Genomic DNA, 13,164 nt, shown 5'->3' on the forward strand with positions numbered 1-13,164 from the left:
CCGATCACGAATCGGCGGTTGCCCAATCTCCTGCTGCGCAGAGCGGTTGCGGCCCAGCCAGGCCCGCGTTTTGGTGGGACTTTTGTCTCCTTCCTTCCTGCCGCCGCTATCCGTCGTCGTCCAGGTGGGGAATGCCGCGGGGGGACACGAGGCGCGCCGCTCGTGTCCCTCCTCCTCGCCCCGCCACGACAGCGCCTCGACCTCGGCGCCTCCCCGTCCTCATCAACGCCACGCGCCAAATGCTATCCCCCCGCCGCCTGCCGCTCGTCGCATTGCTCCCCTCTTCGTCCGATCGGTCCGGTGGCCATGGGTACGATTTTCTGCTGCAACTTTTCGTTTTCTGTACTTTTACTTTGATCTTCGAGCGCACGTCGAGTCCTCGTTGCTCCTTGCTGCAAAGAATTTCGCCGTATTTTTGGGGTTAATTTAAGTGTATGTGCTTTTAGCCCTCCTTTTCGTTTCGTCGTTGTGGTTCGTAATTCGGCGACTTAGGGGATCGGCTCTCACGTCATTTTGTAGGCAGTTCATGGAATCAGTTTAACTAAATCAGGCACTTTTGATGATTATGTGTGCAGCTACCAGCAGCAGCAACAGCAATCCATTCAGCTTCGCGTTGAGGGGGCTCCGAGACCGTGAGGGTGGCGATTGTGGCAGCTACTACAGCATCCCCGACCTAGGCGATCAGCGAATAGGTATTGCTGGGTTGGACAAAATAACATTTCACATAGAAATTAATGATGCTTCCACGAGAGAACCGGCCGCTAGCTCGGTGGCTAGATCTTGCCGTGGTAAACTCGCACACCCCGCGTTCGAATCCACGCGTGAAATCCACTGAAATGTTTGGACAAAACAGCATTTCACATACGACTAATGCTTCCGCAACCACGCTAACGGTCAAACCGCTTCATACAAATAATGCTTCCACGACCACGCTAACGGTCAAACCGGTTTGTTATTCGGACAGTAACACGTGCTTGTATAAACTGCATGAAAATAAATATGCCATAATAAAGGGGGTAGAATATATCGTCGCATGCAAGAATGGCATGCAGGGCCAGGCGCATGTTACATGTGGGTTGTGGCTATAGTTGTGTAATAATGATATTCTCTAAGTTTTCTGTTTTAGCGTTTGTACCCTAGGCTTTTCTTTTTACAACAATTCCATTGCAGTTTTATTATAGCAAAATGTCCATTTTTAACCGTGAGCTATGGTGCTGGGTCCAACATAAGCTCTGAACTATGAAACCGTCTATGTCAAACACTGAACTTCTAAAATCATTTAAACTGAACCCTTCCTTGGTTTTCTATAATGTTTTCTTAATTTCTGGTTTCCAAAAAATGTAAAACAGTTGATATATGCAGTAAATGTTATGATATTATATCATGCAAAAATATATTTTACGAAATGAGAATAGATAAACAGAGTCCTGTTTTGTTACAGAGGACAAATACTCAGATGTTTGGATGAAAATTTGCAGTTTCTCAGTCTTCCATACTTCAAAGCTTTCTGAAGTTTCATAGGTGCAAAACCACCCTAAATATTGCGGGAAGGCTTGAAGGGTGGTTGGTCTCCAAGGGTTACCAATAATCTGAAACAATTCATGCCTAAGGGAAATGCTATAAAGTGAGAACCATTAAAACTTCATCATACAGTATAACTATTTGTGTTCTATACAAAAAAAAAACACAAGAGATAAAGGAATTTGTCTTTTCACTTTTACACAGGACACATATATTCATCCTGTTGATTGAATTTTTCGCAGATTATCATTTCAGAGCACTCTCTACCCCTATGAAATTTATAATTTTTTAGAATCCTATAATACAAAATCAACTATCAAGTATCTATGTCTCAGGTTAAATGGTTTCATAAAGTTCGGTGTTTATTATAAACAGGTTGTATAGTTAAGGGTTCAAGTTGGACCAAACAACATATTTGCAAATATATTGAACATCATAAGAAAATGTTTGTCAAAGCTGCATTTAGGAACTGTGAAGGAAGTACATCACCTATTAGAGTGCTTGGTGATGCCTTCTCCAGATAAACTGCCATACACCATTCGTGTTCTTCTTGAATCTGCGGTGCGTAATTGTGACGAGTTCCAAATAACCAAGGAGGATGTAGAGAAGATCATGGGCTGGGAGAAGACCTCCCTGGAGCAAGTTGAAATACCATTCAAACCCTCACGTGTGATACTTCAGGTACGTCTGTACAAGGATCTAACATTAGCTGATTTCCCATATAAAACTCTTTGCATGCAGTGTTTTCTAATGATACCTCGGCTTAGGATTTTACCGGTGTGCCTGTCCTTGTTGACTTTGCAAGCATGCGCGACGCAATGTTGGAATTAGGTGGCAATCCTGATAAGATTAACCCGATGGTATTAAATTATTTCCTATACTATATTAATTTAGCCAGAGCGTATTTCCTTTCACATATTCTTTGTAATTAATATACAGTTCCGTATTTCTGCTTTTAGGTTCCAGCAGACCTTGTAATTGATCACTCAGTAACTGCTAATGTGGTGAGGTCACAAAATGCGATACAGGCCAATATGGAACTGGAATTCGAGAGAAACAAGGAACGGTTCGCCTTCCTTAAATGGGGGTCTTCTGCATTTCACAATATGCTTATCATACCTCCTGGTTCTGGTATTGTTCATCAGGTGAAAGGAATAACATCAAGAGTTCTCTTTTTTTATGTTTGAACTCTTATCTTATGTTATCTAGTGTAGGTAAATCTTGAGTATCTTGCCAGAGTTGTTTTCAACAGAGATGGCCTTCTTTATCCCGATAGTGTTCTGGGGACTGATTCCCACACTACAATGATTAATGGACTGGGTGTTGTTGGTTGGGGGGTTGGAGGGATTGATGCTGAGGCAGCTATGCTTGGTCAGGTACATGCTCAAATTCTTTTGGCCTTGACATGTGCTTGCATATGCAATTTCCTGGAAAACAGTATGCTGAGTGATATTTGCCTGTTTCTTGTGCTAGTTTTTCAGTTTGAAACAATTTGTCGCAGGGACCAAATCAAGTATGATGTTTATAATTGTTTGACTATTGCAACTAAAACTATTGCATAAATGGTGCAAGGACCCTGTTTTGCATGTTTTGCCAGTAATCAGCATAACATTTTATTCCATTATCACCATACTTAATATAAAAGCATGATTGTTACTACAGAAGGAATTAAAAGTTATTAGCAACCTGGTAATCTGTAATATGGAACACATAAATTGCTTCCTATCAGAGTCTAGAGATAGTGCCTTTAGCTGATTCTTCGCAAAGATAGTGCCTTTAGCTGATTCTTGATGTTATGTTCGGAGCTCGAACCACCTTCAGGCAGATAGTTTTATTTGATCGGGAGCACAGGGTTACAAGAGATTAAATTATCAATTTTATTCATATATGTGCATTTGCACGTGCACGATTACTAGTTATCAATAAAACAATTAATTTTAGTCTAGGTAGTTGTTTGGAACATGTAAATGATCCTGTCAGTCTGTTGCTGCAGTTTTGATGAACATTAAATGTTCAGCGACTACCGAGCCATGAATCGATAGTACATGAGAACAAAATTTCCCCACAAGCTCAGTGAATGCTTTATATATTTACCTCTTCTATATTTTGTCCGCAGCCCATGAGCATGGTATTACCTGGTGTCGTTGGATTCAAGCTACATGGAACACTAAGGGATGGGGTCACAGCAACTGATCTAGTTCTCACGGTTACCCAAATGCTTCGGAAACATGGTGTTGTTGGAAAGTTTGTGGAGTTCTATGGTATTTTATTGTCTAGATCATTGGCAGATATCCTTTGTCCTGTCACAAACAGTTAGCAGCTATTATCAGGGACTTAGCTTTGTTACTGTGTAAGTGTAGGCCGAGGTATGGAAGAGCTTGCATTGGCTGATAGAACAACAATTGCAAATATGGCACCAGAGTATGGAGCAACTGTTGGTTTCTTTCTAGTTGACCATATCACCTTAGAATATCTTAAAATGACTGGAAGAGAAGATGAAACTGTGAGTATAATGGTTGTTTGTTCTTTCAAAATGACTTTGCTACATATACATTGCTATGCTTTGCAGATGCTGTTTGGAACAAAAACGTACACTAGTATATCCATGTCCTGATGGTTAACATAATTTCTACTGAGAACTACGTTCTTATTCGGTAATGCTGAATGCTTTGACCATGTAGGTATCAACAATAGAGGCATATCTACGTGCAAACAAAATGTTTGTGGATTACAATGAAGTAAGTTTAATTCTTCACTGTTATGAATATAGTGAACACCATGCAGGAATATTGACTGCGTATTCCATTATGATTTTAGCCTAAAATAGAACCGACATATTCATCATACATAGAATTGGATCTGGGAGATGTTGAGCCATGTATTTCTGGTCCGAAGAGGTAATTTATCCTGTTATGTTGTGGTATACTTCCATTCTCTTACATGGTTTTAATACAAGCTCTTCTTGCAGACCTCATGATCGAGTCACCTTAAAAGACATGAAGACAGACTGGCATGCATGTCTGGAAAATAAAATTGGTTTCAAGGTGCGTCGATCATCAGACAAATAAATTTGTTTGCTCATACTAATTGAAGGGATCTTGATGCCTAGATTATATATTTAAGTCTATTAATTCCAAGTGGTTGAGGTGTTGCGCAAGAGAGCAAACATAATATATCAAAACTTACGTTAGACGTTCGTTACAGCCTATAAGTGTGCCTCTTGTCCTGTCTTTGCAAACAAATTCCAGAATTCTGGTCTCAAGTCTGTATTCATAAAAAGTTCATGGGCTGTGCTGATACATTTGAAAATTACCAATTTTTCTCATTTTCCAATAGCTTCATGCGTTGACTAACATCCATGGTATTTTTAGGTCATAAGATATGTTGAGTGTGTTTGCTTTACCTAATGTAACTATTCTCTTGAGAAGACAGAAGCAAGGATGATTCATTCTATTTATTTCAGGGTTATGGTATCCCAAAAGATTTGCAAAATAGAGTGGTGAAGTTTGATTTTCATGGGCGAACTGCAGAGCTTAAACATGGGACTGTTGTCATAGCTGCTATCACAAGCTGCACAAACACCTCAAACCCCACCGTTATGATTGCTTCTGGGTTGGTTGCAAAGAAAGCTTACGAGTTGGGCCTCGAGGTCAGCACTTAGTTAATTATGATCAATAGTTTATAGTTACTGTAGGTGTGCATCTTCCTTCTCTGCCCTTTGGCTAGTCAGGGTACTCAATTGCCTTCTTCTGTTTGGTAAGGTCAAACCATGGATTAAAACAAGTCTTGCCCCTGGGTCAGGAGTTGTTACCAAATATCTGCTTAGGAGGTATGTTTCTACATGTCACTTAATTCATCATATGCCCCTTATTGTTGTTCCTGCAATCCGGCCTGGATGCAATTATGTATTGTAACCTCCAATCATACTGATCGTGGATGCAATATAACATTTTCAGTGGTTTGCTGAAGTACTTGAGCGACCTGGGTTTCAATCTAGTTGGGTATGGCTGTACTACCTGTATCGGAAATTCAGGTGATCTTGATCAAATCGTTGCAGATGAAATTACAGAAAATGGTACTATCTTCTTGCATGTGCCTCTTCACTCCTTTCAAAGTATCATATTGAAGACACTAGTATAATTTTTTATCTTTTTGTTAGACATCATCGCGGTTGCTGTTCTTTCTGGAAACCGTAACTTTGAAGGGCGGATACATCCATTAACTCAAGCTAATTATCTTGCTTCTCCTCCTCTAGTCGTTGTATATGCTCTTGCTGGCACTGTAAGTGGAAATATTGTAAATGTTTGCAATGATGCTTTCCAGCTAACGTAAAAATATGTAACTTATAGGGTATTTTGTTATGTATGTTTTGCTATTAATATCCATTAGCATAGTGGTTGTTTTGTATAGTTAAATCATGTTGCCAATTAGAAACTGTTATAATAGAAAAAGAAAAGTGGATCCTGTTCCCCAAAACGGTATGGATTCTTATGTTTAGAGTGTCGTGTTTAGGTTGATATCAATTTTGAAGAGGAGCCAATTGGAACTGGAAAGGGCAACAGACCAATTTTCCTAAGGGACATCTGGCCATCTAGCGAGGAAGTATCAGAAGTAAGTAAGTTTTCTTGGAAAGCAATTGATGCACATCACATTGCAAAGGTTGAATAGGCAGCATTCACATATGCACCTTTGCTCAAACAAGATTCAATTTAGCAATGGAGCTGCACTCCTGTTGGACATTGGCGCTTCTAACTGTTAGAGACACACTCGGGTATCACCCTTATACACACGGGTGCTACCCTTGTACTATATATATACAAGAGGTGGAATACCACAAATATCCTAACACACACAGACACACACAACATATCCAGACACACTTGGGTATCACATTCATACGCACGGGTACTGCCCTCACTACGTCTAACACAAACGACGTACATGAACTTATTCAATGGTGATTCTAATTGTTGTGTGCTGACAATGCAAATCACAGATTGTGCATTCCAATGTCTTGGTTGATATGTTCAAAAGTACTTATGAGGTAATCACGAAAGGCAATCCCATGTGGAATCAACTGGTGGTTCCAACTACAGATGTTTACTCTTGGGACCCTAATTCAACCTACATTCGTGAGCCTCCTTTCTTTAAAGGCATGAGTATGGATCTACCTGGGCCTCATAGTATAAAGGATGCCTACTGCTTGTTGAGCTTTGGTGACTGTGTAACGACAGATCATATTTCACCAGCTGGGAGCATTCACAAGGATAGCCCAGCTGCCAAGTATCTCGTTGGCCATTCTGTGAAGCACAGGGATTTTAATTCGTATGGCAGCCGTCGCGGAAACTATGAAGTAATGATGAGGGGAACCTTCGGCAATATTCGGATTGTCAACAAGCTTTTGGACGGTGAACCTGGACCAAAAACAATTCACATTCCAACAAGAGAGAAGCTTTATGTCTATGATGCTGCCATGGTTAGTTCCTTTGCACAAAAAGACTGGTCTTGGTTTTTTCCACTGTCCATAATTCCCATATTCATGAATTAGTTGATGGCTATTTCTCCTGCTGCAAAAGTTTTTAAAACTTTCTATTTGTGAAAAAGAGCAGTTGTGCTACTCATGTTTCTTCTTTTCTCCATACTATTGATAGAGGTATAAGAATGATGGGCAAGACACAATTGTATTGGCGGGTTCTGAATATGGGACTGGAAGTTCGAGGGACTGGGATGCAAAAGGCACTATGTTGCTGGTAAATATTTTAGTACAGAAGTTTCGTGCCTTGCACGTCCTCACTTTGTAGGCTCATGGAATAATGTGTCGCCGCAGGGAGTTAAGGCTGTAATTGCCAAAAGTTTCGAAAGAATCCATCGAAGCAATTTAGTCGGGATGGGTGTAATTCCTCTGTGCTTCAAGTCTGGAGAAGATATGGACTCAATTGGTTTGACTGGACAAGAACAATACACTATTCATCTTCCAAGCAGTGTTCATGAAATGCAGCCCGGCCAGGATATTGTTGTTACCACAAGCACACGAAAATCGTTTACATGTACGCTTCGCTTTGACACAGAGGTAAATGGAACCTTTACTTATTACTCCTTCCGTTTCCCTGAAAGCTGTAATATTAGACATAGATATGATCTCTAAAACACAACTTTTACTAATAAAATATCATAATATATTTATTAAATCCAATAACAAATTACAAAGTACTTCTCAGAATATACTGCATATAATTTTCAAGTATCTAATCCTCTAGGAGCCTTTAATTTTCTGTAAACTAATTTCCTTTTAAGGATGCTAACTAGTGCTGCTTCTGTCTGCAAGGAATGTGAAATTGAGAAGTAAATTATATGATATATATTCTGGAGTTGTTCCTGTACTGAGAATACTTCATGCCATCTAAAACCAACCTTCTCTCTTTTGCTGCATCTATTTGTGCCCTATTATTGACGCCACATTAGGTCGACGTTTGATCATATAAAAGATACTGAGATAAACATAACTCAGGAAATTCTTGAAATATATTATGAAACTATAGAATATATTTATAAGAAATGTACAAAAGAAAGAAAACTGTTTAAATCTATATTTTCAATATCGTGTGAGAATTTATGCTAACAACCATTTCGAGATCTTTTAGGTTTCCACTCTAGCCAACCCAACTTGTTTGGGACTGCTAACTTTCACGCACCCCTATCCATGGCTATTCTTTGGTGATATTCCGGTCCTTCAGGTCCCTCTTTATGGACTCCTCCCATGTCAAGTTTTGTCTACCCTGAGCCGGTCCCAAGCCCAGATAAAGGAGGAGGGTTGTGATAGGCTTGGCGAGCCATCATCAAAATTCAGCCACTATTATGGAGATGAAACCCAAAAGAACTTCGTGTGAGAATTTATGCTAACGAAAAAATACTTCAATCTTCCTGAGCTTTAATGCAATGTCTTCAACATTTCCTTATTTATAACATCTTAGGATGCAGTAGAACGTTGATTTTTGTATGATCAAATTTCATTTCTAATGAAATATGCACAGTTTAGTAGACAGGCTGTATGATATCGCATTATTTTTATTATATATAATTTCTTCAAGTAGTATGCATACAGAATTTAAGGTTTTTCCTTAAACATGATTTTGCAGGTGGAACTGTCTTACTTTGATCATGGGGGAATACTACAATATGTTATGCGAAAACTTATCAATTCAGCATGTTAGTGTCTTCGAGAGCACGTTTGCATGGGAAATTAAAGCATGAGGTCCAGAACTTTCTTCTTTTGGCGTTTCCTTGTATATATTAATTATGTCCTGTAGTATGAATTTTATGATGCCTTTTGTCTTAGCTTTGAAATAAGGTGATTACAATAAACAACCGATGTTCAAGCATGATTTGTATGTACCTGACTATCCTTTAGCATGCATGTGAGATCGGATAATAAAGAATACGTCACATGATAATACTCATTATGTTCATTTGCAGGTTCTTATTTATTTGACTTTACAACTGCACCATATTAATGAATATTATAATAGAATTATATTTTTGCATTATGCAGTAGTTTTTAGAAATCAGTAAGAATGTATATATGCTGTTCATTGGTCGATAAATCAAGTGTACTAGCCTTTAAAAATGATATAGTCTGGAATTAATTTACTGCAAGCACGATTCTACTATTTGGAAACTTTAGTGTGGAACTAATTCTGATCCATAGACGCAAACTAAAATTTACTATTCAATCTTACTAGTATATATAGTATTGTTAGTGTGTCATGGTGGCGAATTTACCTGTGTTCACATGACATATTTTCTGCTGGGTATTGTTGGCAAGTATAGCTTTGGAGAGACATTATATAATATTGTTGTGAAAGTACAAGATTCTCTCAAGATACATGGTAATTTGCTTGCCTACAGAATGGCTTTATTTATTCCTTCTTTTTCCTAAAACACACAAAAGGTATGTGTTTGTTCTATTCCTTTTCTGGAGCCATGGCATTGAGGTCAATGTCAAATGGCCTGCGCCTACCTCCATCCGCAAGGGGCGGCGCTACCGACGAAGAGCCACCATCCTCCTTCTCAGTGTGCTGCCTCTTGGACGATCCTCCAGCCTCCTGCCTGGATAGCCACCCCTGGTTGAACAGCTTGGTGTAGCGTTCCATAAGCAGTTCTCTGGTGGACATGAACATGCCACCACCTTGCCTGGGTTCCTCGCCGCCACCTTTGGTTCCCTGCCTGTTTGGGTTCTGGCCTTTCTGGCTCTGATGTGCCTCCCATGCTGGTTTCATGCTGCTGGTTACCAGCCTGTTTAGACTCCGGTCTATCTGGTGCTGATGTGCCTCCCATGCTGCTGCTGCTTGCTCATTCTGGGCCTGGATCCTCTTGTCCTTGTTGTGCGCAGCCATGTGCCCGCCCAGAGCTTGATGTGTGGGGAATTCTGCCTTGCATTGCTTGCATGTGTAAGAACGCTTGACCATGCTTGCACTGGGCACCTTCTCCTTTCTACGTGCCTCTGTGCTTTCTTTGGACTTCTTCCTCCCCTTCTTCCTTGGTACCTCGACATTGCCATGTTCGTTGCGGACTACCGCATCTCCTGCCATCACTGCAACAGAACCATGGTGCTCGTTTGGGAGCATCACGTCATCTCCTGCCATCTCTGCAAGGGAACTGCCTTGTTCGCTATGGTGCACCGCATCATCTCCTGGCATCTCAGCAACTGAGGTGCCATGTTTATCACCGAGCACGACATCAACTCCTGCCATCTCCGCAAGGGAACTGCCTTGTTCGCTACGGTGCACCACATCATCTTCTGCCATCACCGCAACAGAACCGTGGTGCTCGTTCGGGAGCACCACGTCAGCTCCTGCCATCTCCGCAAGGGAACTGCCTTGTTCGCTACGGTAGACCGCATCATCTCCTGGCATCTCAGCAACTGAGGTACCATGTTTATCACTGAGCACGACATCATTTCCTGCCATCTCAGCAACTGAGGTGCTATTTTTATCACCGAGCACGACATCATTTCCTGCCATCTCAGCAACTGAGGTGCCATGTTTATCACCCAGCACGACATCATGTACTGCCATCTCCACAAGGGAACTGCCTTGTTCGCTACGGTGCACCGCATCATCTCCTGGCATCTCAGCAACAGAGGTGCCATGTTTATCACCGAGCACGGCATCATCTACTGCCATCTCCACAAGGGAACTGCCTTGTTCGCTACGGTGCACCACATCATCTCCTAGCATCTCAGCAACAGAGGTGCCATGTCTATCACCGAGCACGACACCATCTCCTGCTTTGTTCCTTACCAAATCTTCTTCAGGAACATCTAGTTCGCTGGACTCACGCTTTCTCTTGTGAGACTGATCCTGCGCTACCCCATCACCACGTTGCTTAAGCGTGAGCATCACGTAAGCCATCATTACTTCAAATCTACTTAATTCGGGATCACGCTGGCTGTACCTGGCCACGCGACTGCTGTCGTTGGCAGGTGGCGACAGATTACCGTTGCGGCTCAGCAGTGGCGACAGATTACCGTTGCGGCTCGGCAGTTGCGACAGTTTAGCGTTGCTGCTCGGCAGTGGCGACAGTTTACCGTTGCGGCTCGGCAGTGGCTTGGGCCTGGCAGGTGGTTTGTAGCCTTTGCTTGGACGGCTTTTGAGATGACCAGAACCCTTTTTGTACCCCCTATTGGGATGGCTTCGGAGATGACCGAACATGGACTTGTCGTTCCTGAAGAGCTTCCCGCACTCGGGGCACGGCACGTCGGCACTGCTCCCATGCAATTCATAGTTGTTGCTGCTAGGCTCAACTTGAGCACCTTGTTTAACGATGAGCATCAGATCATCTCCGTCTTCCTCTTCTTCGCCTAGAGGCCCTTCTTCTTCAACAGATCTGTCGGGATCTCTTGAATATCCATCACCGGATAGCAGTTCGTCTTCATCTTCTTTTGGGTATCTGTCACCGGATGAGAAGGCTTCGTCACCAAGGAAGCCCTCTTGGGTGAAGGCATCAGCAGGAGCAGTGAAGCCCTCTTGGGTGAAGGCGGCAGCGGGGGGGCTGCTGAGCTCGTCGCCGGCATTGCTGGACATGACGCTGCTGCTGCTGGGTCGCCCGATTGGATCTTGACACAAAAATTCGTCTCCAATCCGGGCAGCAGCAGCAGCAACGACCAGCTGGCGGTTGCTGCCTGCGGCCGCGGGCAAGCAGAGAGAGGCAGCCTGCAGCAGCAGCACCAGCGACAAGAGCAGGACGCAGAGCAGGCCGCTCCGCTTACTCATGTAGAGACGGATCAGAGGAGGAGGCGGAGCGAGGGAGGGGAGGGGATGGGTTCGGTGGCTGGGTGGGGAGACGAAGGCGATGGCTGCTTAGCTGGGCGCTGCGGTGGAGAAGTGGGAGAGGGATAGCCGCCGGCGCTTCGGGTGGCAAGGAGCAGGAACGGACGCATATATATGATGAACGAACGCGTTCCTTCCTCGGTCGGTAGTAATGGTGGTGGGAACTGGCAAGCGCAAATCCTTATCTGGGAGACGAGGAGGAAGCCCACCGCGGCGAGTAGGTTGTGATCATGGCTCTCTTTTTTAGGAATAAAAACGGCTCCGATCTGATTTTGATCGGTTGCTATTTCTGTTTCTTCTGCTCAAATCGTCGTGGCGGGGCGTCGGGAATTCGGGTGGGTGGCCGCGGCGTGCCCCCCCGCCCCCCCGGCCTGCCCATTAAACGCTGGCGATACACATCCTGCTAAAGTATTTAGTGTACTCGATTAATGAGTTGCCTTGCATGCATGCATATACGGGGGAGTGCAGCTCCCCGCCGGCCCCGGACGGCCTGGCTGGGTATCCGTCGCTTCTCGGGGTTTTTATTGCTTGTAATAATGACTTTATGTAAAGCTCCTTTGCTCTCTCTATCTGCTTATTATTACGAGTTACTATTATCTTCGGGATATCGAGTTCCTCGAGAGCACCAGCGATGTTGTTTGTTTGCGTATGGTGTGGTAGCTGCCAAGGGCGCGCGCATGCAAGCGGGAGGTTGTAGCCGCTGTTTGCCTTTGACCACCAGGAATGCCCAAGGAGCCACTGGCATATGCTCTTTGGTTTGACTTTCGATCGCCGTATAGATATTCATTGGCATATATATAGATATTCATTGGCATATATATGTAGGCATTAATTGCAAGATATGGCCAATTGTGTAGTGGTTTTTTATTGTCTTCTCTGTATAGTGCAAAGGGCTGAGAGAAAGCTAGTATTTCCACCATCCCACCATGCATGCTTTAACCGTCCAAAAGATAAGTGTAGATTGTGAAGAAACTCGGTCTACTCCTGGCACCCAGATTTGAAATTTATCGAATACTTTCATGCTAAAATCTGGGATTAAATGCCTACCAAAAAAAAATATAGTAGCATGTTTTGGTGGTGAAACGCAAGGAAAACGGGGCAACTAGTTATGCCCTGCCATTGTATTGGATGGTCAACAACTCAACATACCTATATCCAGCTGTAAATGAGCTTTTGTATTGTCAAATAACCATGCATATCTGGGGACGCTGCTCTGCTTTGGTGCCTTAAGGCACCTGCCTTTGGGCCTATGACAGGTGGGCCTAACAGGTGGCTGGCCCACCTGTCATAGACTCAAAGGTAGGTGCCTTTAAGG

The 13,164-nt window shown here is 43.0% G+C and overlaps 1 protein-coding gene across 3 annotated transcripts; it reads left to right on the forward strand.

Annotated features, from left to right (window-relative positions):
- The first annotated feature begins 106 nt into the window (after positions 1 to 106).
- On the forward strand, positions 107 to 8,972 carry LOC125521472 (putative aconitate hydratase, cytoplasmic). Of its 3 annotated transcripts, none has more exons than XM_048686523.2 (20): positions 107 to 310; positions 576 to 692; positions 2,042 to 2,202; positions 2,289 to 2,381; positions 2,481 to 2,666; positions 2,736 to 2,897; positions 3,638 to 3,782; positions 3,882 to 4,024; positions 4,203 to 4,259; positions 4,339 to 4,418; positions 4,490 to 4,565; positions 4,985 to 5,170; positions 5,283 to 5,350; positions 5,478 to 5,596; positions 5,681 to 5,802; positions 6,034 to 6,132; positions 6,518 to 6,997; positions 7,173 to 7,271; positions 7,349 to 7,591; positions 8,658 to 8,972. In XM_048686523.2, the coding sequence occupies exons 1-20, from the start codon at positions 307 to 309 to the stop codon at positions 8,730 to 8,732; spliced, it is 2,715 nt and encodes a 904-aa protein (XP_048542480.1). In that variant the 5' UTR covers positions 107 to 306; the 3' UTR covers positions 8,733 to 8,972. The 3 variants fall into 3 exon arrangements, with proteins under 3 accessions (XP_048542480.1, XP_087394113.1, XP_087394112.1); XM_087537987.1 differs by lacking the exon at positions 107 to 310 and adding an exon at positions 346 to 432 and having other exon boundaries at positions 2,116 to 2,202; XM_087537986.1 differs by lacking the exon at positions 107 to 310 and adding an exon at positions 347 to 432.
- Positions 8,973 to 13,164: the final 4,192 nt, after the last annotated feature.

Source organism: Triticum urartu, chromosome 7A (assembly GCF_056163025.1).
Source record: "Triticum urartu cultivar PI428250 chromosome 7A, HENAU_Tu73, whole genome shotgun sequence".
NCBI classification, from domain to species: domain Eukaryota; kingdom Viridiplantae; phylum Streptophyta; class Magnoliopsida; order Poales; family Poaceae; genus Triticum; species Triticum urartu.

Bases quoted from the DNA above. Each gene is read 5' to 3' on its own strand.
- LOC125521472 (XM_048686523.2), top strand. The intron at 3,783-3,881 runs GTATTTTATTGT...GTGTAAGTGTAG, and splicing joins AAAGTTTGTGGAGTTCTATG to GCCGAGGTATGGAAGAGCTT. The intron at 4,260-4,338 runs GTAAGTTTAATT...TTATGATTTTAG, and splicing joins TGTTTGTGGATTACAATGAA to CCTAAAATAGAACCGACATA.